We start from the raw sequence: 26,946 nt of genomic DNA, 5'->3' as shown, positions 1-26,946 counted from the left end.
TGTCCACTCCGCAGCAGTCCCCCCGGTGACTGAGGTAATGCAGAGTGTATGATATTGTGCTGAGAATAAAAGCATGAGTCTGTTGAGCAGAAACCCTGCCGCCTGCCCCCCCACCACCACCACTACCGCCCCGTGGAGAGAAATAGAGAAGAGAAGAAGAGGGACCTGCAGGCTCCTCAGAGATACTGATGTGCGTGATTACAGAGTCCGATTGCTCCACACGCTGCCATCAGAGCTGGTACCACTTCTTATCTTTGTACTTCAGCATCATCTGAGGGCAAGAAACGGAAAAATAAAAGGGAGTCAGAGATAAAGAAACAGTAAAGAATGGTTTATATAGTGAAAGAAAATGTACGGTGCATACATCATGAGCGTGTTTGGAGAAGGAATCTGCGCTGGCCATCATGGCTGCCGTTCTTTCCTCCAGCTCTCCCAGTTTCTGCCCCCTCTCGTCCAGGGCTATCCGGGCACGAGCCAGATCTCCCACCACGCCGGACGCTGCGCCCTTCATGCCCTCCATGCCGCCTGGGCCGGGGATGTGTTGGGCCAGGCTACGGGAAGCCTTACCAGCAGTCGTCTCACCAACTATCAAAGATGGAAAACAGAAATACATTGAAGTCCAAATGGGAAGTCTGTGTGTACATTGAAAAAGCAGAGGGATTCATAATGTGATACTGGGCTGCTGTGTACTCACAGAGATCCTCTCTGTCCAGAGACTGAGCTCCTCCACCAAAAAGGCCCTTGAAAAACCCTCTGTTAGGAGCCTCTGGTGTCTCCACAGGGGTAAATAACTCACTGAGCATCTCCTGGAGAAGACACACATCAGTATGATTCATCACAAGCACTCACATGCCTCAGGACTTTTTCATCAAAAACCCAAATGTAGAGTCTGTTCTGCACATATCTGTATTTCATGTGTCACTGATTAAGAGGGTCTGACCTGCAGGTTGTCGCAGGTCTCCTGACTGTAGGTGATCCTCTGGATCTCAGTGGGAGAGGTAAGGTACAGGGCTTGACCCAGGTTAGAGAAGCAGAACGTTCTGGCTATCCGCATGTCGGTCAGCGGCAGGTAGTTCACGTCCAGCAGAGGCCGCAGACTGGGCAAACTGAGACAACATAAAGATACACATTTTTATTTTAAAAAAGCTTCTATTGTGTGATGTCTTTTTGCATTTTTACTTTGATTTGTTTCAATGTTTTCTACTTGACTCATATGAAACTCTTTATTTCTATTGAAAATAGCTGTACTAATAGACTCTTATTATTTATTATTAGAGATTTGACAGTTATTTAAAGCTGCCTCAGTCTTCCCTCAGTCTGAGTTGTATCTCTGCTATGAACTGAGCTGCACAAACTAGACACTAATACCAGTGGAAAGCCCCAGTGAGGATACTGTACCTCAGAGTCATGATGTGCCCATTAGCGCAGAAACAGGCGATGCAGTTCGCTCCGGCCATTTGCACAACATCCGCCCTGAGCACGAAGGACGTCTCTGTGATGTTGTGTTTGTAGACGCGGGTCTGAGAGGGCATCGCCACCACCTTGGCCTGTTTCTCCGAGCACACCACGGCGAACTGGGACTCTTGACCCTCTTGTGATGAGGGAGGGGAGGCTGGTCTGCGCCTCCGGCTCTTCTCCTTCTCCTCATCTGAGGCATTCGGGTCATACCATGGCTCGTAGGAAGGGGGCAGCAGAGCTCCAGAGGAGTCCAGCAGGGCCATTGTCAAAATGCCTCCTTTGAGTCTGACTAAAGTGCCTGGAAAAACAGGAATTATTGAGGAAGTGTTTCAATTTGGATTCATATTACTACAAAATGTTAAGTACATTCTTGTTCTCCAGTCCTCAACTACTGTGACAAAAGCAGAGCGAGGTCAGTGGGATATTTTCACTCATACTTATATATACACTCAAACTTATGTGTATGCTGACTGAAATGCGAAATAATGAATAATAAATAAATAAAACTTCTCCCTAAAGGAATCACATTTTAAATGATCCTAAATCCTGACCTTTTACCTTATGTAATATAGAAATACCAAACTGGTTTCAGCAATGTATGTCTGACATTTAACGACGCAAAGTTGCTGTGAGCATTTTCAGAAGACACAGCGCATGATGAGTACATTAGAAAATCGGATCTGTGTCTGTGGATGTGTATTGTGTCCCCATGTTGTCATTGTGATATTAACTAGCTTTTGAATTGTTTTCTATAAAAATGGAAGTATCACCGAGGTCCGACTTTCAAAACACTACCTGTGGGGCTTTGATAATGAATAAACAGGAAGTTCGCACGGAGATTACAAGTAGCAGAATTTCCCTCTATCCTGCTCCTGCACCACTTCCTCAGGTCTGTTAGAGAAGTGTGATCTTAAGAAGCTTAGAGACTTGCGCAAGGATTTAAAGTCCTGGGTCTGTTGTTTCAGTTTCAAGTGCAAGTCAAGAGAGGTCATCAAGCATTGTGGATGGATGGATGAAAGAATGAATGAACTAACTAATTAATTAATGCACTTTTCTTTGTCGCTATAGGGACACCTGATGAGATTAAGTTCAGTTGAGCTTCTTACCACAGGACGAGATGCCGACCGGCTGCTGCAGCCTCTGGTCTCCGCCGGGCGGCAGGTTGACGGCCACCATCATGACGCAGCCCTGCGTGGTTCCCACCAGCAGACAGGGGCTGATCGCACTGTCCGTCTTCCTGGGGAAACTCTCACAGAAGTGAAAGGAGGAGATGGCCTCTCGAGATTCTCTTTCTATGCTGGTTACACTTGAACTACGCGAGCGGGTGAATATGTTATCCTTGGCATCTGGACATTAGACATGAGCACAAAAGAAAATAAGCCAATGAGAAAATCATTTATGTGAAGTGAAATGAGTAAGAGAAGACTTCTTGATGCAAACAGGAGAAGGAGATGTTAATAACCAAAAAAATCCACCAATTCAAGACCCACTCAAAAGGTTAGAGCTGTGTTCTGCTACCATGTTTATAGTGGAAGATGCCTTTGATCATATTCATGTCTTTCATGGAAAATGACCCAGTGCAGAGAAAATATGAGCAAAACAAACACACCCTTCATCTAGTGAACACCAAAAAGCTTTTTGACATTGAAATGCTCTTACAGTTTACATCCAAGCATGCTGGGTTTTCTTTAAATGGCTCCCAATTTAGTTTTTTTTTGGGCAAGCAAACTTTGACAACAACAAACATTCTCTATGTGAAAAAATGTAAAAGATATGCACGTAGTAGCTACTACAGTGAGTCCCAGGGAAGGGCTGGTATCAAAAGCAGCCAGAATTATTCAGGTCTCATTACTGTGCTCATGGAGGCTGACACACAAGCTTTTTACCCTCTTTAAAAAGCTAATGAGCGATCCCAACAGAAACACAAAAACATCTGTGGCACAGAGGGGAAGGTTAAAACACACCGCCCGTCATGTGTGTCCCTCACAAGGAAAAACTGTAAACAAGAAAAGCAAGATTTTTATCAGCGAGAGCAGGCAAGCCGGTGGAACTTCCTCAAAAAGAAAAAAAAGAAAAGAAAGAAAAAAAAAAAAAGGAGAAAGCGATTATTATGAGAGGATTAGTGTCACACAGGTAAACCAACTCCAAGTAAAAGCCCCAGCAGTGGTGGGGGTTAGTACCAGTTATCCCACTTCAGTCCAAGCTAGACCATCGCTGGTACACTCACGGGCATTGGGGGCGGATATAGTTCTACATACGACCGGCCTCTGGCTCATCCTGGCTGCTCGCTTGCCTTTGTTCATATCATTTAAGCGCCCCTTACATGTGAGAGAGCGCCATCTTGGGTGTCTTTTCTCTGCTCACAGTGCACAGAGACACAATGTTTCGTCTCAGCTTACAGCGATAAAAAGGTTAACAGAGGTCTCACATTCACACACAAAAAAAACAAAAAAACATGCCGTTAGGGAATAAGCAGTTTTCTCACAGAGGTATTTTACAGCTGCGAACTAAGCAGAAGATTCAAATGACAAAATAGACGGAGCGCCTGCAAGAGAATAGAAAGATTCTTGGAAAACTAGAAGTCATTAGTTTTGGCTTACCCATGTCTGCCTTTTGCTCACTAGACGAGCTAATTTTCCGTGACATCCTGGCTGCAACACAAACAAATACCCTGATTTTTATGAGGAGAGAGCAACGTCTTAAAATTGACTGTTCATTTTGAAGAATCAAAGGTTTACTGAAACAAATTACAATCCACTACTAAGTAATCATTAGTTAAGTCATTTGTGAGATAATTTTTACTGTGCAATCAATCATATAAAGTCAGGATTTTAAATCGTGTTTAAGAGTGGTGATGGACAAAAACAGTATGTTGTACATAGGACAGGAAACATTTGAGTTGTTTGTTTATGGCGACTATTGCTGCTTCTAATTTTCCTTGTTTGCTACCAGGAGCCAATTTCTCCAGTTATAAAACCCCCAAAAAGTTGTCTGTTGTAGTCTATTACCACCCTGAGAGAGAGAGAGAGACCCTGAGAATACAAATGAGGCTGAGAAGCATCACAGACAACCAAAGGGCCTGTAATGTCAAACAAAGCAAGAGGCAGTCAAGAAATAAGGTAATTATAATTCAGTGAACATATTTCAAAGGAGGTTAAATCGAAAGCAACTGGACTTAGTTATTTGTCTAGGAAGACGTTTCACCTCTCATCCAAGAGGCTTCATCAGTTCATGTACGCAGCTGACCAGGCTGGGACTGGTCCAACTATCTGGTGTGGAGACTCACTATTTAACCTCTTGTGTGGGCGTTTCACAAGGGTGATGATGTCACTGGTTCCCTTTTGTGCTCCAAATGCCAACGACAAAGCACAAAAGGGAACCAGTGACATCATCACCCTTGTGAAACGCCCACACAAGAGGTTAAATAGTGAGTCTCCACACCAGATAGTTGGACCAGTCCCAGCCTGGTCAGCTGCGTACATGAACTGATGAAGCCTCTTGGATGAGAGGTGAAACGTCTTCCTAGACAAATAACTAAGTCCAGTTGCTTTCGATTTAACCTCCTTTGAAATACTATGACCTGGACAAATGAGAATATTCACCGGCTTATTTCAGTGAACATAGTTATGCAAAGAGAGTGGGAGGAAGAGGGAAGAGAAGAAAAAGAAAAAAATCTGTGAGCAGCCAAACAGTTAACACTGAATTGAAGCCCCTGGAATCAGAAACACGCACACAGCAAGTGTCTACAATCAAAGAGAAATAATCCACTTAACACGTGGTTAGACATTAGTATGATAAAGATGGTGGCATGAAGCAGATTTTCTATGCTTTTTGAATCCATAAAAAAATAGTTAGTATCAAGTAACATCTGCCAATTTGTGTGTTTTGCATCTTCAGTTATTGTGCATAGAAAATCTGAGGCCTGGAGATTTAAAAGATGTCCTGTCATGCATTTGATAAAAAAAAAAAATCTTGATTAATATCACATATCAACAATGCGACCCCCAGAACCATGTGATTAGTAAAAAACAAACAAACAAACACACATTTCACTTGAATGCACTTCTTTCTTTCATTGGCACGAGAAGCACAGATTGATGTTGTAGGATCAAGGCACAGTGTGGTTAGAGCGCCGTCATTCAGAGAGGAAAGAGTGAGTGATCAGAGCAAACACATTTTGGGATGATACAGTACCAAAGTCATTGGCAACCGTCTTGGAAAAGCGTCTGCTTTTGAACTTCACTGGAAATAAGGTTCAAAAAGGGACAAATCAGAAAACTGCGGACGTCTTTTAAGTGCGTGAATTTAAAGGGCAGTGCAGCTTTGGACAGTACAGTACCCTTATCTATGAACTTCTGTTTTCGTTCATCATCTGAATTGCATGGTGAGGTAGATCCTGATGAAAAATAATGGCAGTTGATGGTAGATGTATTTGAAGATAATAAAAGAAAGATACCTTTTTTTTAAAAATTTGAAGCAGGCTTACCTGAAGTAGGTGATTTGCAGCGGTCCTCTGAGGCGTTAGATCCATCGTTGGAATCGCAAAGTGCTGTGGGAGCCACACAGGTTGTAATTAAACATGGTAGAGTTGCTCCTACTCTTACTGAAGCTATATCAACTCCTACAGGACAGTACTTATGGTGGAAATAGTAAAGGGTCACCTAGTTGCACAAAGGCAGGGATAGCTAGCTACCTGTACGGTGTAGTAAATAAGTTCACAAATCCAGCACAAATCTCTTGACTCAACGTGTCATTGTTTGTGTTTGTCTAGTAAATCAGGAGGCAGGGTTGAAACAAACACCGCCTCATTTTGTTACAGAGCCCCTCAGGTCTTAAAACCTCCCGCCAGCTCACCGCTAGTGGTTTAAGAAAATGTCAATAGTGAGGTTTGGGGATTTGGGGGTCGCTGTAGCAAAATCAGGGAGTATATCATTGTGAGCAAAAGGAAAAGGCTTAGAGGGAAGAAAATGATACTGGGAGGGGTAAACAGACACAACAGGACTTACTGAAGTGAGGTGAGCGTAGTTTTTTCACAGACTCAGTATACAAGTTAGAAAGTCTGGACATGCAAGACGTCACATTTGGTTTGTCTTTGTCAAAATCACAGAGAGAGACCAACAGTAAAAAAAAACAAGTGAGACAGAGAAATGACAGGAAGTTATAAGTGCAACAGAGAAGGAAGTCTCAGAGGCTTGTTGTTGGATTTGTCATTGAAAAACAAACGGTTATTGTAGATTCTTTGTATACAGCGTTCTTCTTACAATCCACATCAACAACACTTTGCTTTTTGTAGCGGAGAACCCAAATAAAAGTCTTGAACCCAGCATCAGGCCACTGAGACTGAAAAGAATGAATGCAAAAAGTGATCGACAGGATGATTAGATACCAGAGAAAAACAAGAAACAAGAAATGACATGACAGAAACGACTAGGTTAGTACAAGCAAGTAAACAAGGCTCATGTACTGTTGCATCCTTCATACAAATCGATAGATCATTACATTAACAGCAGAGCAGCCATGATGCAGCATCCGCTCCGGCTGCACAGATCACTAACATACTCGCTCCACTGTTTTTTTTTTTGCACCGTCCAAATGAACAGATGGAGAATCTGTCAGTGGTGCCCCCTGTTGAGGGAGAGGAGCTACTGCAGGAGGCGGCCGTCACGGTGCGACGCAACGGCGGCTGCCAAGTGCCTCCGCAACCCACCCCCTGACAGTCAGACTGAGTCTAGCAACACAATGGAATATAAAAATGAAAGCAGCTAATGAATAAAGCATTAATTTCAGGGAGATTAATGTTAGTGAGGGCAGCCAGCGCAGACGCTGAGCAGTGCTTAGAGAGCGACCACTGGGAGGAAAAAAAACGAGACGGAGGTGTAATTGTCGATGAGCAGCTCACCTCCAGAGGGCTGTCGCGCTTTGCGTGGGGAGCAAGGCTGCCTCTGGTGGGGGTCGGAGGGGCTGTAGAGCTCTGTTGTGCCCATGTTGAGGAGCAGAGTTTTCTGGAGGTAGTCCACCACGGCCAGCCCGTTGCTGTTTCCAAACACCACGCTGAAACACAGGGGGAGGGTGATGAGGAACAGAGGGACATTAGGATTCAGATGCTATTTTCGCTCCTAACTCCAGACCACAGTGCAGGCAGGCTTGCACCGTGTGTTGCATTAAACTGGCTGGTTCAGAATTTTAAGTTCCTTCTTGTAAATTTCCCAGCTGAAGTATTTTCGACCAGGAAAGTCCAAGATGGCTGCTCTACATCCCAACAGAAGTGAAAGTTGATGTATATAGTTCATTATTTGTGTCTCATAACTAGCCTGGCTAACACCAGACCTCATCTCAACGTAGATTGCGATTCGGTCTTGGAACCACCCGTTCATTTTTTCATATTTAAGGCGTGGTTTACGAAAGCCCAGAGCTGTTTATTGGGCGCTACGAATGTCTATCAAATGCGTCTGTACGTAGCTTATAGCCAAACGTATCAATCATACCCGATGACGTATGTAGAGCGACAGAAATCTGATGAGGAAAAAAAATAAACTTGCGGTCTAACTACTTAAAATATTTTCTAACGCTGCATTGAAAGGTAAAGCATCTGCTGCCATGTTGGATCGACAAGCTATCAACAAAGTGGCTTCGGTGTGTCGTCATCGCCTTGCTGTCCCCTCCCCCGTTCTGTGATTGGTCCATGGTTTCCAGGCTGACTTGCAGCGAATAAAATCATGTGCAAAGCAGCATGGGTATACCCAGGCTATCCCATAACATCTTCTATCTGGAAATGTTGCTATGGGTTTTTATATGTGCAATATAAATGCAAAAGCAACAAGAGAAAGAAGCTTCAGACTTGTTTTGCTGCCGTTCAACTCAGCCAGCTCTGAAATCTGACTCCTGAGATAAACGGAGCGCACACAGTTGTTACTTACAGTTGCACTATATAAATGTTTGGTTGCTGCCTCTGGTGTGACAGGATGCAATTAAAATTTCTTGATACACTTCAAATTTTGCAAAAAAAAAGAAAAGAAAAAGTGATGTGATCTCCTGCCAAAATACCAAGTGTGTGGGCCGTAGATACTCACAGGCCGTAGGAGGAGTTGATAGCCAGGCTGGTGATCGGCTGAGGTGGCTCCCCGCTCACCCACACCAGCTGGATCACCAGCTCCACCTGGTAGCCCGGAGACTGCTTCAGTGGGGAGCTCCGCACCCTGCATCAAACATACAGCAGGATGAGACGGCAGGATACACTTGGAATGAATTATCGCCCTTAGGGTAAGCCGCACTGACAACATCATCATTTTTTATTATTGTTATCCCCCCCCTTCCACCATTTTGCTGTCAAAACATTTTCCATTTTTAATATTTTTATAAAGACGAGCATTTTCCCCTGGTGAGCCGATGTGAAAGTTTTGTGAAGTATCGAGCAGATAACTGAAGGCAGTGAATGGATGACTACATCGCTTTAATGACCTTTTTCTTTCAGTTTCTGGTTCTGTTTGATGACTAGCTGCTTCACATCGGCATCGATAAGAGCGAAAAGAACAAGAAAGTGTAATGGTCCGTACTGCAGGCATGCGATATTGTCCCGCGGTCCGTCAGAGGAGTTGCTGCCCGTGGACGGCTGAGCGGGCGGTTCAGTCTCCTGAGGGCTAGAGGAAGCTCCTGGGGTCGACGGGGTCGGCGTCTGCTCCCCGCCCGGGTCAGGGGAGTCCACTTCGCTAAACTCACACTGCATCCGCACCTCCAGAAGCTTAACAAAAAGAGATGATCTGTCAGAAAAAAGGCTTGGCCTCTAAAAACACTTGTACAAGCATCTTTCTATTATGACCTTGGATGAAAACTGTAGGACTGACTAAAGTTGCACCTCAGTAAAGTAGAACAGCATGGAAAAGTTAAATGTCAGTAATTCAATTCAAAAAGTGAAACAAATACATTATATAGATCCATTACGCACAGAATGAAACATTTCATGTCTTTATTCATTTCATTTCTTTTAATTGTAATGATTATGGCTTACATTTAATGAAGACCTAAAATTCAGTATCTCAAAAAAAATTGAATATTACAAAAGACCAATTAAAAAAAGCATTTTTAATATGGAAATGTTGGCTTTCTGAGAAGTTTGTCCATCTATATAATTTGAAATACAGGAAATTGACTTTTCCATGATAATCTAATTTATTGAGATGCACCTGTATTTAAGTGTCCCACAAAAAAAACTGTGGTAATTCTGTTTCTTTCTGAATGTTTCTGATGACACCGCTAGACCAGACAATGGTGTTTACCCACCTGCACGTCTTCAGTGGTGACTTCTTGCTTGCTGAACCTATAGACGATGACGTGGGCAGACACGCCGGCCACACAGAGCATCCTGCTCTCGGGGCACCAGGACAGAGTCTGGATGGCGTACGGGTCCTCGTCTACGATATCTGTACTTGGCTTCTCCTCCTTACCACGAGCCCTCTCAAACACCTTGGCAGTCTTCAGCTTGTACAGCACTTGAAGCATGACTGCGGAGAAAAAAAGAAAGATGCGATGACCATTGACCTACCTCTATAGCAAATATAGTTCCAGTGAAATGCAAAGTGCACTATAGCAGTGCCAACAAGATGACTTGTGTAAATTTGGCTAAGCATTAACAGTCTCCTCGAAATAGCACTGGAGTGTGTACATGTGCTAAAAAAGCCAGCTGAAGAAGAGTGACAAATATTTAGGAAACAGATTAACAGAGATAATGGAAGACGACTTGGTGCCAAAAACATTTGCGTGACATATTTCTTTCTTTTGGAATGAGAAACACTGTCAGTGATGGCTCCTTTAACTAAATCTTTTTTTTTTTGGTGCAATAAATATTAAAGTTCCTGTTTAACACATACACAAAACAAAACTCACATGCAGAAGCGTCCCAAAACTTAATCGTCCCATCAGCATGTCTGTTAACACAGCAGAGATTCAACATTAAAAACATGTAAATGCACTGAGGTGATAAAACATGGTTGATGAACACAGATTAATTAATATATTCATTCATGACTGACCCTGTGATTATGATCTCAGGATAACTCTGTGTGCCTTGGCCCCAGTTTCCCCCACTAATGGGCCATTCCTGTGAAAATAAGAGCAACACTTTAATCATAAAAAGTGATTATATTGCCCCCGTGGGGATTCATTTATTCATTTATATCCAATAAAAACAATGCTTCTCCCTGCAGCAGGGCATGGATCAGGCCAGGGGTGTAAAACCATTTGAGTGTTGCCAGGATTTTAATTCACAGTAATTTACCTTCTTGCTGTAACCTTGTCTCTTTTGCCGACTGCCAATGGAGTAAAGTGCAGGAATAAGTTCGGCAGGACAGTCGGCAAAGTATTCACAGCAGGTGACCGGTGACTCATGGATCGTCAGAGGATATGGATTCTCAAATATTGGGTACCTGAAGGGAAAATGTGACATTGGTTAAGATTTGAAAATCTGATTTCTTAATCATTCAATAACAGCTAATAATCTAAAGTCAATTGGAAACCAACCAAAATACCAACTATAACCTACTGTGTTTGTTGCTTTAATGTTACTTGTCTGGCTTTAAAACAACAACAGTGCACTTGGAGGAAACCTGTGGATGTGGGGGCACAACAAGGTGCTATAACCAAACTAAGGAGCGCAGCTTCAGCCTTTATAATGGCTGAGCCGCCCTCTACAATTACTGTATTTACTGGGCGAAATATTTATATACACCCACGACCAGTACAAGATGTAACAGCATTTCAAATGTTAATGCTTTCCAGGAAGAGAAGAGGCTGAGATTTGAATGTGAAATACCACTTTCAGAATATATTTGCTATAATAAGGTAGAAAGCCGCCTCATGCACCTGAGATGGAAATGTATGAAACATTAAAATCAAAGCAAAAAGAACACAATAAAGATTAATTCAGACATTTTACTGTTCATGGGACCTTTAAAGAACAGAAATAGGTCAAATATAGACATGAGTGACTGTGACAGCTTTATCATAACAACAGAAGAGATGGATTAGTAATTAGTTAAATATTTTGCAGCATTTCTGGCATACTGTTAATATATATGGTATGATGGCTGCCAGACAAAACCAATATTCTTCAATGAATACCCAAAATATTCAACCCAAACTATATTTAGAGTCCAATAATTACCCAATCTGTCCAAGGTCTATTACAACTAAATCCTTCTCGAGCAGGACCACCACAGCATAAGGCTCCTGAAAGTCTGGCAAACAGAAGAGCACAAAATGAGCAGGGATGATGATGTAATCATTACATCAGCTAATACGGATTCTCAGACAAAGGAACGAAAACCTGTCCAGAGCAGACTGCTAAAGCTCACCGTTCGGATACGGAGTTTCACACAGCGTTAAGAAATCTACGATGGGGTAGTCCATCTCCAGGACGGCAGTGCTCTTCCCGTGCATGACAGTCAGACAGGCTCTCCTCCCCACCGTGTCGTAAGACAGACCTCCAGACAGCACCATGAACGGGTCCCTGAGTCCAGCAGCAGACACACACAAAAACATTTTAATAGTTTATTCAATACAGTCCAGTTAGTTTGTCATGAGGGTGAAAAGTCCTAAGTCTTTATCAGTGGTAAATGTGTGAGGAGGAAGAAGGAAATGTGTGAGGAGGGACACCAAAATTTTACGGTTGAACTTCCTCTGGAGATCATTTGGCCCAATTTCAAGAGTATCTATGATGGAAGGAGGCTGCTGTTTAATTATAATGACAACTATATTAATCTCTGTCCTCTAATACCTGAGGAAAAAAAATGTGAGGGATAATTAGATCAGTTTTAGTGAAACTGTAAATTCTTTTGACATGTTCTTAGAGGAAGTTTGCTCTTTTTTACTTCGTGTCCTTGACGGAACAAAACTCTACAAGAACATATAAAAAGTAATTAGACAGGGACTGGCAGGCTCAACAGGACCGGCCTGTAAGATGTACTATATATGCTTCTGTGAGCGAAAAAAACAGGAAAGGCCACTTTCAGAACAGGATATGAATCCAAACCAGAGTCAGTTAAGACACAGGATGGGTGGGGGAGTTGCTACCAACACACTTACCCAGCCCTCGTTGTTTTGTACTCCACCTTCAGGATAGGCTTGCATGGTTCTGGCTTTTTTCCATCTTTTGGCTGCTTTCCTAGTGGAGGTCAAATGGCAAAAATGCGGCGTTGAGTCGTTGTATACACAAACACTGCCACCACCCATTTCTCTTGTCAAGCACTTTCACCTCTAAGAGTATATAGAGGGCCTTCAGGTTGTAATCTGACACATAGGTGGCTTCTGTTCAACATGCCTCAATGTGTTGGTGTGTGTGTATAGATGAACAACACCACTGTGTGTATATATAAACAACAGTGCTTACCATGTGGTGTGATGATCTGTGCAGCCTTGGCTGGAGCTCGTACATTCCATGTGGTCAGAGTGCCATCCGAGTGGCTGCAGAGAAACTGTTTACCCTCGTGGTGCCAGGCCACCGAGTGGATCGCCTGAAACGCACACAGCGGCACATCATTACAGCGTGATACATTAAGCGTACGCAAACTAGACAGCTGATGAATGAGACAATTTGCAGCAGCTCTGTGTGTAACATATGTAAAGGTTAAGACTGGTTTGGTTTTCATATTTCCTTGTCAAAAAGAAAAGCGCTACTCAGCGGCCTGTCCAACTCAAACAGGACTAAACTGTATTATTCTTGGGGACTATTTTCAGATGTGGATTAATACTCATTTATCGCTCTACTGAATACCTATGGCAGTAGATTTTATGGGATATATGAGACCAACTCCAAATTAACTACAGTGCCAAGATTCATGGTAATGAAGACACACGTCACCCAGTTTTAATAGACTTGGATGGAACAAAGAGAATAAAGTATGATAATTTGTTAAAGGGATAGTTCAACATTTTGGCAAATTTGCCCATTGCCATAATCCCTATAGTTTTAGGAGAAGGTTCGTTACCTTTATTTGTTGGTGCAAGCTATTTTTGAACGGCGGAGCAGAGCCGCAAGCTACGGTCAGAGCTACGCTACGGAGGATCATGGGATTTCTTGGTTTCCCTCATCGAACTCATCAAAAACAAAAATGTTGAACTATCCCTTTAATAGGATGAATTGCTCGTTGTTGTCTTTTTATGGGATTTCTTGACAGTAAGGATAATGTCATTATCATCTTCTCCTCTTAGAGCAGAACAAAAATACATCAAATTTTAATTTAACCAAATCTTGTATTGTTTCACTTTATTATGTCATTAACTCACAAATCTACAATATTGTTTTATTTCATTTCATGAGATCCATGTGGTCATGCAATCTCATCTGACAACTGCGGTTATCCAAAACAGAATCTGAATGGGGTTGTGGTTGGAAATACTAATTCTGGTTTCAGGAGAAAGTATACATACAGTACAGTACAGTATAGTGAAGGAAGTGGTAGACAAGACCAAGGATGCTGTTGAGACAACCATGACCAGACTACAGTAACAAGCTTCCCCACATGAACCGAGTGGAGAGAAAAATAAATGTCTTACCTCATCATAATTATAGCGGTAGTCAGCTTTTTTGCACTTCAAGTCCCACAACACAACTATTCCACACTCGAATCCAATCAGAAGCTGCAATAACAAGAGAAGCAAAGCAAAGTTCATGTGACTGCTGTGAAACGACACTCTGCCCATCGCACACCCAAGTCTGGAGTTGACACATGGATTTTTTTCCAATAGTTTTATACTTTTAATTATTGTGTTTTTACTTCTTTCCGTACCAATTTATCCCCGTCTCTTTTTTCCACCTCTTTGCTGATACTTGTAAATTACCCCATGGTGGATGAATAAAGTCTTCCGTCATCTCATCTTATTCTGTCTTATCTTATATGCTTTGTCTTGACCTTATTCTGTAAAGTTCCTTGTAATAATATATCTGATGTTTTTGTTCAGCGCCATACAAATGAAACTGAACTGTGCCCATTTTTAGATCTCCAGAAGTATTTCCTTGAAAGAGCAGCTTCATTGTTCATGACTCTAAGTATGTCACAAATGTTGTACAAAGTTGAGTTGTAGAGTAAGCCTGTCTGTAATGCACAACTTTTTCATCTCCTTTAACCATGGCCACTTCCCTTGCTTTGAAGACCTAACATGTGCAATAAATTGTGGCTTTTATATGTGAAAATAAATAAATAACTGCATCTTCCACCGCTCAGTCGTGATTTCCTCTGTAAGGATCATTGCGGGAGGTCGACTTCTGCAAGGGATTAGTTGAGGCGGAAAAAAAAAACTTCTCCCTTTGATTCTGCCACCAAAATCTGCAGTTTAGCATTGACATTTTAATTAGCTGAAAATGTTCTGCTATCAGTCTCCATTGTAGCTGCACGAGCCATATTGACATTGTGTCGTCTGCATTGAAACAGTTATCCACAGAACAGAGAGAAGATACAGGATAAAAATTGTTTTTGGGGTAGAATTACATCTCTTCTACAGTATACAGACTACAATGTATGCAGTGTTTAATTATGAGTTTACCTTTCCCTCATCCATGGGGTTATCACTGATGTGCACGACAGGCCCTGGGTGTGTCTTGGTGGATCTGTGCAGGTTTAAAAAAGAGGAAACAGAAGTAAAAAAAGAGTGAGTGTGTGATTTAAATACAATAAAAAATACGATGAAGTAAAATGCATCTGATACATGTTGTTGAGCATTTAATTTCAGCTTTTAGAGAGAGAGGAAGGGGGGATTAGGATGAAATTAGGGAAGAGATACGACAACAACAAAAAATCCTTTGGTTATAGGATGAAAATGTGCATCGTCGGACCAGCAAGAGAGCCATGACATATGAGAGAGACGAACAGAGAGGGAGGACAGGGTCACACGAGGGTCTGTGAGAGATTATAGTTTGTGGAGACAGCATCACCGTGGCAACAGAGCAAAAGGGGGCATGGAGGAAGTGAAGGTCTGGCCTAAAGAAAGTGTTGCTGCCTCCGAATGTGGTCTGGCTCCAGTAGCTAATGATCTCATTGCTGCTGATGAGTCGATGCAGTCGCAGATGCAGAAGTGATTAAAACTCAGGGATGGACTAGGACGTGAACTCCAGCCGGTAACCACCATGAGGATCAATATAAATTCATGTGGACAGCTTGTTCTCTTGTCCTAATGTTTGATTTCAATGGATTTTTTTAACAACTAAAAAAAGAAGATAAACCCCTTTGTTTTACTCGAACAATACTGATCATTAAAACCGGCATGTCCACTGCAGGAGACCTCGGATGTGGGTCCATGCAAATTCACAAGTTTGCCGAAACTACAAACTAAGCAGCAGAAAAGACATTTCTATCAAAGAACGGATGACTCTGCTACAAAGAAAAGACAGAATATTATATTTTAAACTCCACACTACAGCCAAGAGCTTTTTTTTTTTCTCCCGCCCCCTTTTACTCATTTTCACAGTCAGACAGGCAAAAATCATTTCCCATCTCCACTGTCTGTTTCTCAGACATTTATCAGAGATGATGGCATACTTTGCTGCTCTGACACTTTCAACTCCCTGACCTAAAACAGCAATTTATCAGATTTCACCAGCAGCCTCACGCACAAACAGCTTTATGCTCCACTTCCAATTTTAGCTGCCAGTCACTCGCTCGAATTATTTTCTATAGTTCACTGGCAGCTGCACTGAAGACATCACTCACAAAGAGCAACTTCTACTGGTTTAAAATGTTTAAAATGTACATCACAATATCTGTACTCTGCTCCATTGGATGTACGGGAACACGTGCTACCGTATGTACAGCTATAACCATGACATCTGGAATATACTTTTACTTGTACTGCACAGTTTTATCCGAACATTGCAGGAAATGCAGTGCAACATTTTCAGATGCAAAAGGTGTGATGTAAAAATTCCTCGTGATCCCTCACAGTGGGCGTTTACGTGCAGGGGAGTGGGTGAGACAGCAGGAGTCACTGGGGTTATGAAGTGGGCACTTCCTATCACAGATGTTCCTGGTTGAATCAGGCAGCAGCAAACACCTCCGGTAAGTTCTGGCAATGCCACAATCGACACTTCCACACCACCACGCTCAGGCTGATCAGAGCTACAGTAGCTCAGCTCAGCTCAGCTCAGCTCGCACGACAAACTGCATCTGCAAACTCCACATTCCTGTGAGTTTCAGAGTTTCCTGGTGTCACAGGGATCGTATTGTATGTAAATGGGCAGTGAGCAGCAGAGAGAGAGAGAGGGACAGTTGTTGTGAAACAGAGACTCACAGTTCGATGGCTTTGTTCCACATGATGACGTAGCCTGAGAGCGTGAAGGACTCCACGTTGACGATGTGGATGTTTCCTCTTTCTGTGCCGATGTAAAGCCATTTGCTCTGGAAGGGCAGGTGGCAGTATGTGATCCTGCAGGAGGAGACCGGGACGCATCACAACACAGGCTTTTCATTATCTCATGACTCAGGCCCATCAAAGAGCCATGCTCGTCCCTAATCACGCCAGTCCAACTGGAAGGAGCAGCGAGTGACTAAGATTTAATTAGAAAGGCCTTGCTCTGTGTCACTCTAATGAAGCCAGACTATATATAGAGCACTGAGGGGGAACAGCAGAGTAAATACTGCTGTCTTTTCTCAAGTGGTGGAGCATGAAACATGAAGTCATTCACAGAGTCAAATGGGCACGGAGGATGTGACCCGTTTTATTACGTTCATTCATCCGTCCGTACACTATACAGTATGTGATCCGTCAGGTGACGTCTCATGTGATCTTGATTGGGTGTGTGGGCATGATGACTAATCTGCCCTTGCCTTTTTTCTTTATCACAAAATACAACTGCATGAGTTGACGTTATTGACCACACAGGGTCAAAGAGACAAACTGAAAATCATAAAATGGGAGATATGACCTCAATTCAATATCATAATTATTTTAATCCTGATAAGATTCCTAGGATAATAATGGAACGTTACGAGATGGAGTTGTTTTCAAGGCAAGTGCAGAGACTGCTTGCCGAAGCAGTTTTGCATGAATTTACCTCTAAAACAACTCTGTCTCGTAACGTTCAGTTATTATCTCATAGCGTGGTGAATGTGCAGGTCACAAGTTGTCCACCAGAGCGTTTTGGAGTTGTTGGATTGTGTATTTGATGAGTTTGATGAGGGAAACCAAGAAATCCCATTAGCCTCCGTAGTGTAGCTCTGAGCAGCTCGCGGCTCTGCTCCGCCGTTCTAAAAATAGCTTGCACCGACAATTAAAGGTAACAAACCTACTGCTATGACTATAGGGATTATGGCAATGGGCCAATTTGCCAAAATGTTGAACTATCCCTTTAACCTCAATTGTGATTAAACAGTAAATGTTATGTCTGTACATATTTATCACAAGTGGAGAATCAAAAAAATGTTAGTGATATTCCTACATGGGGAATATGAGACAATTAATCAAGAGACATAATTTCATTACCCAAAAATCCCACATTGGTCGGTCCAACAATGAGCTAAAAGATGCTAAAAGCTCTGAAGAAGTGCAGTGTTGTGCTGCAGTGTTGTGTGATAATTCTTTGCGGGGGGATCCCTTTCATGTTAGACAGCCATTTTATCCACTGTCAATAACAACAAGATCTAGCAGCTACAGATTAAAAGAAATAGTCATATTAGATCCAGTTAGAAGGCTCTACAGTATATTTCACACTAACCTCAGGAACTCACATTTCCTATTTGGTTTAAGCCAAAAAGAAAAAGGGAAACCCAGGTGTTGCAAGATCACAAGAGAACCCTGGTGCATAATTTCCAGAGCTCTGACGACAACAGAACGGCTAATTATACGGTGCGAAGCATGTGGCCAGCTGTGAGGGGCCGTTTCCAAGTTGGCGACGGCGCTTCAGAGAAACAGATGCAGCATCAGTGCGAAACAGAGACACAGGAAAGAAGAAGAAGAAGAACTGGTTAGCCGTACCTCTCCCTGTTGAACTTGAGTGAATGCAGGATAGCTGGGATTTTTTGCCTTAGGTTCCACAGGTGGATGCTGTCATCAGCTAAGGCACTCACCAGCGCCCCCTGTGGGGAGGGTCAGAGGCAGATGGGTTATTATCAGCATGCACACGACATCTGCTGTCTTTATATGAGCTGTATTCATGGCTGTATAATAAGAACATAACTATGCAGGCATTTCAAAAGGCATGCGGGTCCCAAAGCTAGCATTACTGTTTAATCAATGTGTTCGCTAAGAGCACAGCTTGTGGTGATTGATGACCTATAAACATCGAATAAGCACCGACGTCGTCTGTGCGGGAGACTGACAGGGAGGGAGCGGGTGAGGAGGAGGAAGGAGAGACAACTTCACGAGTAAAAAGTAGTGGTAGTGACAACAACAAACCTCATTGATCAGGAACTGGAGCTGGATGACAGCAGCGCCGCTCTCATGCTGACAGTAGCACTCCACGCCGGCTCGGCCAAAGCTAAAAGGAGACTCAGTCAAGGAAAACTGGGCAGCTGCCAGCGAATGTTGTGCAGAAACACAAAAGGGAAAAACCCATTGAAACATTCTGCAGATTCTCTGATAATGATCTGTTTGATTTCCTTTTTCCACGTCTATTTCCTACTGTTCCTACCTCATTACCCGATCTGCCTACAATCTTTTGCAGGAGGGTAAACTCTAAGGCTCAGGGCATCAGACAGTGTCCTGATCATCCTTGTCCATGCCGAGTTTGGGCTCCTACCCTTTGGCAGGAGATTCAGATTGCCAAAGGTTAAATCAAACAGATTGAAAAACTCATTTATAACATGAGCCATTACTCAACTTAATTTAAATTTTAGAAAATTAACAGTTATGACACACTTCAGTTGCCCTCTGGGGTATTTGTGTACGTACCCATTTCAGTGTTGCATCAAAACTTGTGTGAATCTGCTTCATATGTTTTATGTTTTCACCTGCCTGCAAAGCAAATTTCCCTCTGGGGACAATAAAGTCGAAGTTGAAGTTGAGTTGAGATGTTTTCACTTCAAAAACATACAGATTCTACGTTTGAACTGAATTACGATGAGATGTAGCTCGACATTTTCTAGTTTGTGTCGCTAACTAACCGGGCGCCGGCGAGAATGTGAAACGAATCAAACCAGTGAGTTATAAATAAAACCAGTGGGCCCCGTCTGCCTTATTTATTCACATGCGTCAGCCGGTATGACGGCAGCATGATTAACATAACTCTAACCTCCCTCTATTAGACTGTTAAGTTCAGGTCAGAGTTTACCCCGCCACCACCACCACCACCACCATCCCCTCGTCGCTTCCTGCCAAATCTATCCATTCAAAAACAGGCAGATCACCCACTCATCCACCAGTAGGTGTCGTGCTTCAATATATGACCCAAAGAAAATGCTGCATGAGCGGCGAACACCAAGACCACGGTGGATCACCGCCACGTAGGCAACGGGACTGTAATGTATCCCACGGAAACCTCCAAAATACTTTCACAAGCTGCACACAGACACAGAGAGCACAGCCCCGATGAAGAAATGGTTGTGGCTGTTTCAACCAGCACTGTAATTACTTTCACAGAGAGTACAGTCAGTGTGCACACGGAGCGGAGGAAGGAGGAAGCAGCCTCGAGATCTAATCACCGAGGCGATCTTTAGAAAGGCAGACGGGCCACAGGGACAGAAACATGCACTGCCTTCTCAAAGCCTCATTGTGATCATGGTGGAGTTAAGCTAACAAAGGCAGACAGCTGTGCTCCGCTACCTGTGTCCGTTTTTGAGCTGACACAGCATTATGTCTCAACAGGATTACACCAAGCTGTGATCAAACAATCCCTCAGCGTCTTGAACAAACTAAGGTGGGGCCGCGGGAGTCCGTTTCAGGACGGACACCAGCGGCGGACACATCACTTCTGCAGAGGGATGGAGGAGCAAGCAAACACACAGACTTTAAGACTTTTTAAGCCGGCGCCAGTTGGAAGCTGTCGGCAACTGAACTCACATTCACCTATGACCTTTTCTGTCTAGTTCCTAGTTCCTGGCCAGTTCTGGACGACATTTGTCAGAATTATTAATGGGTATCATGTCTCTACAGATCCAGGATGGAGAAGGAACAGTCATTAAATCTGTTTCATAGCCTCTGGTTGTACATAAATAAGAAAGAGCAAAAATGTTGCTATCTGACATGAATGGGATTCTTCGACAGCCTTGTTACCAATAAAGCAACGCGCCGTTACAGCCTGGTTAGTTTTCTGAGAGCATTCACTCAGGATTGTGAGTAACTATAATGGCTTCTTGGGTATGAACAATGTGGGTTAATAGTGTTGCTGAGATGAGCTACTTTCTAGGCTAACAGGAAATTACTCAGATGTATATCAAAACAACTGTGACAAGCACATCGAGCGTTCTGCAGAAACTTCCTTCTACGCTTCACCAGAAAAACCTTTGCTGCCGTCACATGAGCCGCTGGTAGAAACTACACCCGTCTGTCTGTGACCTGACACTGTCCAACAACAATTCATCTTCATTTTATTGGTAAAATAAAAACAGATACACACTCACTCAGTCACACACACACACACACTCACTTCTGGGATGGTGTGAGCACAGGAAGCTGAGTCACACCACTCAACTGTGACTCTTGTTTATCTTGCGGTGAGGGAAACTACAAGTCGAAAAAATTTCTATCATGTCAACATCTGCTGGTCGTATGATTAGAGCTGAAGCAGCGAGTCGATCAGCTGATCACATTCACTGGCCAAAGCAGAAACCTCCAAATGTTACATTTACTCCACTTTTTAAAGCTTTTTTTTGTTGTTGCTGTTGTTTATTTTCAACAATTGCAATCTGAATATCTTTAGACAGAACAAAACAAGCCATTAGAATAAATCATTAGGGAAATGCAAAAAATCAATTTCATATCAGTAACCAAGTGTTGAACATGTCGCCCTTTCACGCATTTCCACTTTGCTCCAAAGAGTCTGAAACATCACGCGAAACTTCACACACACACTTCAGTCACACACCTTTAACAGCGACACTTCCCCATTCGGTAAACCGCTGCGGTTCACCACAGCGTTTCAACATCAGCAAGGCTTCATGTGAAGTCAAGTGATAATCACCCGGGCAGGAAATTGTCTTAATCATGTAACCTACCAAATGACAGACAGAAAAAAATGTTCTCTGCAGCCACTCACTCACACAAAGTCTACGACGTTAAGAGCTGTGTGAGCCAGAAGGAGGAAATACTTCAGACTTGTGACTTTCAGCATGAGATGTAGGAAGTTACCAACATAAAACTTGTGTAGTATTTTTACATTTTATGCAAACTTTGTGCATTTAATTTCAACAAATTAAATTATTTTTAATAAATTATTTCTAATAAGTCTACAGGGAAGAAACTAGTTTTAAAAAATAAAATCCCTGGTCATGTTTAGGTTTGCTTTGTAATGGCCGAACTCTAAAGGCACGTGCAGGAGAGCAGGAGAGCGTACCACACAGTGTCTACAGTAACACACTGATTAAAACACTGTAGAGACAGATCTTGTAAAAGCAGACATTTATTGCTTGTAGACACCTCATTGAGCTTATGTCTACTGAGCTGTGGCAGCGTTTCCAAACTCCAGGGGCAATGAGGTGGATCGATACAGCCTGTCTTTTGATAAATGGACCAATTGCCTGAATGACAGTAATCCCATCAGCTCCACCTTGCACATTAGGACAACATGGAAGCCGTGTGTGTGTGTGTGTGTGTGTGTTCTCTGGGAGTCGCCCTGTAAACACAGCGCTCTCTTAATCTGGAGACTGGATAAAGACGAGGACGGAGCCACTTCTAATGAAAACCTAAATAAAGCAGATGGGCCTCTCAGGCAGGATATTAGCACAAAGGGGAAACCCTGTGTGTTTATGCACAAATAGGCCGACCCCAGAAGACAAGTTGTAAACACTAACAGCACAACCCCGGCTACGCTACGACCACGCTACGACCACCACGCCATCACATGCAGCATTTAACAGCGGAGAATCCAGGGGGCACTTTTGTTGCCGTGACTCACTCACTGTAGCTGCTTGGTTGTGCTGTAAAAACAAAATGTTACTGTATGAACACAAACAAATACAAAGCTGACTCCCAACTGCCCAAGGCGGCGGCGGCGGAATCAGCGGCGGCGGAGGAGAAGGGGGGGGGGGGTTGCACAGAGCACAGTAGCAGCTTGATTGTGAGCGTGATGTTTACAGCACATATGAAGCGGCATCCTGGCACACACTGGGCAGCACAGTTGATGAGGTTGGCTCGGCGGCATATGGCAGAGGAGCTGCTCATGCTACTGCAGAGATACCGCTAATGAGCCCGGCTGCTCCAGGAGGAACGAGGCTGCCGGCTGCACAGAAAACACATCCTAGTGTAGCTGCTAGTGCCTACACTACACTACACCACCCCCTCCCCACTACCCCTCCTCCTCTCCCATCCGCCGCTCCACTTCCACTCTGTGTAGTGTGGGTTTCTTTTTTTTTTGCTGTCGAGCTGGACGACAGGAAGCAAAGACGGGTCACTTACTGTGTGAATTCCCCAGATTTTGTGGAATGCTGAAAGGCGGCCTGGTCACATGACATGTGTGAAGGGACAGGATGCCAGGAAGTTAGACATGGGTCCGGTGTGTGCTGTGCTGTTATGTTTGAGTAGTGTGTGTGTGTGTGTGTGTTTGTGCACGAGGCAAAGGGAAGATGCTTTGCTTGCCCTGTGTGGATTCCCTCAATTTCATTTTTCCAGAGAAAAAGAAAAAGGATACAGCCTCATCGCTCCGGTCTGGGTCCCGATGGCCAGGATTTTCTGCACGGGGTCAAATGCCATGGAGGACGGTTGATATGGGAAGCCATGACGCACGGTCTGCAGGAAAGAGCAGAATTTATATTAGACCTCCAGCCGGCTAATCAATCATCTGCTGCACAGTAAAACTGGCATTAGCGGAGAAAAAAAAAAAAAAGATTATCATAATCTCCTTGAAATGTAATCCATCAATGTGGAAAATTAGTCTCATTATCAAAATAAATTAGATAAAAGCATAAACATTAGTGCAAATGGGGACTGGAATATTTTTCCCTGATATCCGCCTTGTGTGTGTTTGTGTGTGTATATGTGTGTCGGCTCAATCCTGTAAAACATCAGTGGTAAATTCATTTTCTCCATCCAAAGCCCTTACATTTGCTGCCTTGGAGTGCACTTCATTGCCTGGATCTTACAGCCACCAAAATATTATCATCATCATCTTCATAATCAACATCATCATCAGGCATCTATAACTCAATTGTTCTGGATTGGAAACGTTGCCCAGCCGTCCGTGAGCCTGGCCGCCTGTGTAACAGCTTACAGCAGGATTATGTAACAGGTAATGCCGTGGCCCTGTGACCTGGGGGACCTGACCTGTTCTGATCCCAGCGGGGGCCGGAGCAGGTGGGCGGGCCCTCCAAGATGCTCAACACATTTCACACATCATGACATAGCAGCAAAAGCTTTTCCATGCTCCAGCTCCAATGCAAGACTATGACTAAAATAATAAAAATAAAATAAATACTGGTTTTAATGTCAGTGATAGGAGACAAAAATCCACCGTCCTTGTTGTATGCAAGTTCATCTTAAGCCAATACAAGGCTTCAGTCGTCAGAGCTGGACAGGCAAAGTGGATAATATTGCCCAAATTTCCAGACCTTTTGCTGCCAAGCACAAGCAGGATTTTTTTGGGGACTGTGACTTGAAAAAACTTGGAGAAAAAAAAACCTTTTGGTTTGTCTAACTCATAGATTAGTCTCGTGTAATAGCTGCAGCTGCACTAATGCATTTTACACACAGTGGAAGAAGTATTTAGGGCTTTCACTTGAGTAAAAGCACTAATACATCAATGTGAGTGCGTAAGGAAGGAGAGTCTGCTGGTTGAGCAAGAGATGACCGACGTGGAGCTAGTTTCACCTACTTCCTATATTAGTTAGTTTAGTCTGGTTTAGTAGGTGGGTGAGGATAGGGAGAGGAAAGAGGAAGCTCTGATGCACAAATTTCTGTTTTACTCATCTGGATTTTGAAGACAAGTTTTGCTTTCCTTTGTGAAATAATGGATTGTCTTACACATTTGGGGGCAACAAAGAGATATTTCAATGAAACCAGCTGAGACATTTTTCAAATTCTCCACTGGGTGAAACTGCTGACAGCGCATTAAAACCATGTTTGTAATGTCACAGGGCCCAGATTACAACTCAACAAAAAAGGTCAGATACCAGAGGGTTAATCTTCACCAATGTGCTGTATGTTTAACTAAGCTTATTATACTTGTCTTATTGTTAAACAAAAAAAAACAACTGTAAAATGTAACAAGTTACTTATTACTATCGGTAAATGTGTGGCGGATTAGAGTGGATCATGTGAACTATTTCTTGTGCCGTCAAACTTGCTAATGTTTGTGTTATGTTCATTCAGTTTGTGGTTCTCTCATTCATAAAGGTTCAACCCACAAAACACTGTTGACCTGACGTCTGCCTGCGCTAATAAAGTGTGTGATTATTCATTGGAGGCTTTTGCCCTTTTTTCTAGTTATCTTTATTTATCTTATTTACATTTTCCAAGCGTTTACCACAGTGCTGAACTGAGGCCTTTTTGTGAGTAAACAGTAAAATGTTGAGCCTCCAATTCATATTCGTCACAAGTGTTAGAAAGATATTTATAGAATGATTGCAAAAGAAATTGAATATTTATGAAAACCATGTTAGTAGTGGAGCTCCTGGAGGCCAGACTTGAGCAGACTGAGTATTAGAGCAAACAAAAACTCCTCTAATGTGGGTGTTGTATTCAGGTACTATAGACCCGAGGGCACGTGAATCTCTGTATCCTGTAACTCCATATCTGCTCAGTGACAAAGTGCAGAGAGCTGATTAGGTCACACTGATGATGATGATGATAATGATGATGATGAGAAAACTGTGACTTGAGGCGGAGGATTCAGTGCAATGCAAACAGCCAGGGACAGTCACACTCATCACACACAAACCCATTTAATGTCACTAAATGTACTAATCTGTAGTGATCTGAATTTCCCTCCTAGGGATTAATAAAGTATTTTCTATTCTATTCTATTCTATTCTATTCTATTCTATTCTATTCTATTCTATTCTACAGCTGGAAGAACTACTTTTATCTAATATCTGGGTGATTAGCTGCTGCATGCCCCCTCCAATGAGAGGGGAGGGCAGACGGGGAAACATGAAATCTGGTTATGCCTATTTGGTGCTGTCCCTTTCATTTATTTATTTATAAACTAAAAGCCTTTCTTTAACCAATTATCTATTTACATGACTTGTCTTCTGCCTCTCATTTTAACTGCCGCTGCTGCTTTGGACACCTGGATTTCCCTACGGGCATAAATAAAGGCTTCATCCCATCCATCAATCAATCAATGACTCAATCAATCAATCAGTCAAAACAACGCCAGCCCGTTTGGTTACCAGGTCATCTGACTGTCAGTGAGCGGAAAGCAGTAACAGTGTAAACGCTACCGGCTGTTAAAACGGTATAAAAAAATAAAAAAACACCCACCTTGCAAAGCTGGAAATGCTCCGACTGGACAGTCTCTTGGACAGCATCGTTTTCCCTGGGAGTCCCCGGCTGAGCGGCGGAGGAAGAGGAGGACGAAGACGCCGCTGTCAAACCGTCCAACACCTTCCTAATGTTGAACTTCTTCATTTTCCTCCGGTACGGTTACAACAAAACAAAAAAAAGAAAAGAAAAAAAAAAGAAAACGACAAGTCAAGCCTGGCAGCTACCATAAATTGGATAGAGGGAGGGTAGCTGCTATGCTACGTTACGTTACGTTAGCTAGCTGGTGGTTGGTTCGTTAGCAACCGCCGCCGCCGCCGTTGATATAAACGCACAGTTAAAATCTTTCTGGACACATCTCACATGTTACGGAGGGTGTTGCCAGCGCACTCTCCAAACGCACCCTTGTCACGAACATGGATTCAACTAACGAGTGTCCTTTTCTCTCGGTGCTGAAGTGGTGTTAATCCGCCATTTATGTTGCCAGCTTTGGCGTTATTCGATCGGGATCAATCGTTTCCGTGAGCTGTTTCTCTCTCTCTCTGCTTCTTCCCTCCTCCTCCTCCTCCTCCTCCAGCAGCCAGGCAGCCAGGCAGCAGGCAGGCAGGCAGGGCTCAGCGGGTAGCAGCAGCAGCAGCAGCAGGCGGCTACGCTACGGAAACGCAGTGAACTGCAGCGGGGATTGAGTCTGCGCCGCGCCGTCACCCGGATGCAGCAGCAGCAGCGCCGGTGTTTTACTGTGTTAATTTATTATCACCCCGTCACATTATGTGAGTGACCTCCAGATGGAAAATGTTTTAACCGCAGCATGATGATGGCATATCATATCATATTTTTTTTTATTGTGTCACATTAAAACCAGAATAATTGATTCTTAATGATAAAAAGAAATCATAGATTCACTGGTGCAGCTTTTGAAACTGGAATATTTAGCCT

At 43.1% G+C, this 26,946-nt stretch overlaps 1 protein-coding gene across 2 annotated transcripts; it reads right to left on the bottom strand.

Annotated features, from left to right (window-relative positions):
* Positions 1 to 75: 75 nt before the first annotated feature.
* stxbp5b (syntaxin binding protein 5b (tomosyn)) lies at positions 76 to 26,651 on the bottom strand. Of its 2 annotated transcripts, XM_083998859.1 has the most exons (29): positions 26,011 to 26,651; positions 23,222 to 23,319; positions 18,835 to 18,916; positions 18,415 to 18,515; positions 16,732 to 16,866; positions 14,992 to 15,055; positions 14,005 to 14,088; positions 12,839 to 12,962; positions 12,535 to 12,613; positions 11,805 to 11,959; positions 11,615 to 11,687; positions 10,730 to 10,877; positions 10,485 to 10,552; positions 10,339 to 10,379; positions 9,736 to 9,956; positions 9,012 to 9,196; positions 8,529 to 8,654; positions 7,358 to 7,509; positions 5,945 to 6,007; positions 5,798 to 5,854; positions 5,653 to 5,700; positions 4,059 to 4,109; positions 3,686 to 3,817; positions 2,565 to 2,804; positions 1,399 to 1,756; positions 941 to 1,106; positions 695 to 806; positions 365 to 585; positions 76 to 271 (listed from the first exon to the last, which is right to left on the bottom strand). In XM_083998859.1, the coding sequence occupies exons 1-29, from the start codon at positions 26,155 to 26,157 to the stop codon at positions 230 to 232; spliced, it is 3,573 nt and encodes a 1,190-aa protein (XP_083854985.1). In that variant the 5' UTR covers positions 26,158 to 26,651; the 3' UTR covers positions 76 to 229. The 2 variants fall into 2 exon arrangements, with proteins under 2 accessions (XP_083854985.1, XP_083854986.1); XM_083998860.1 differs by lacking the exon at positions 3,686 to 3,817 and having other exon boundaries at positions 77 to 271.
* Positions 26,652 to 26,946: the final 295 nt, after the last annotated feature.

Source organism: Trachurus trachurus (genome assembly GCF_905171665.1).
Source record: "Trachurus trachurus genome assembly, chromosome: 22".
Classification (NCBI taxonomy): Eukaryota; Metazoa; Chordata; class Actinopteri; order Carangiformes; family Carangidae; genus Trachurus; species Trachurus trachurus.
The sequence above is the reverse complement of the archived record's forward strand: the minus strand, read 5'-3'. Positions and strand labels throughout refer to the sequence as shown.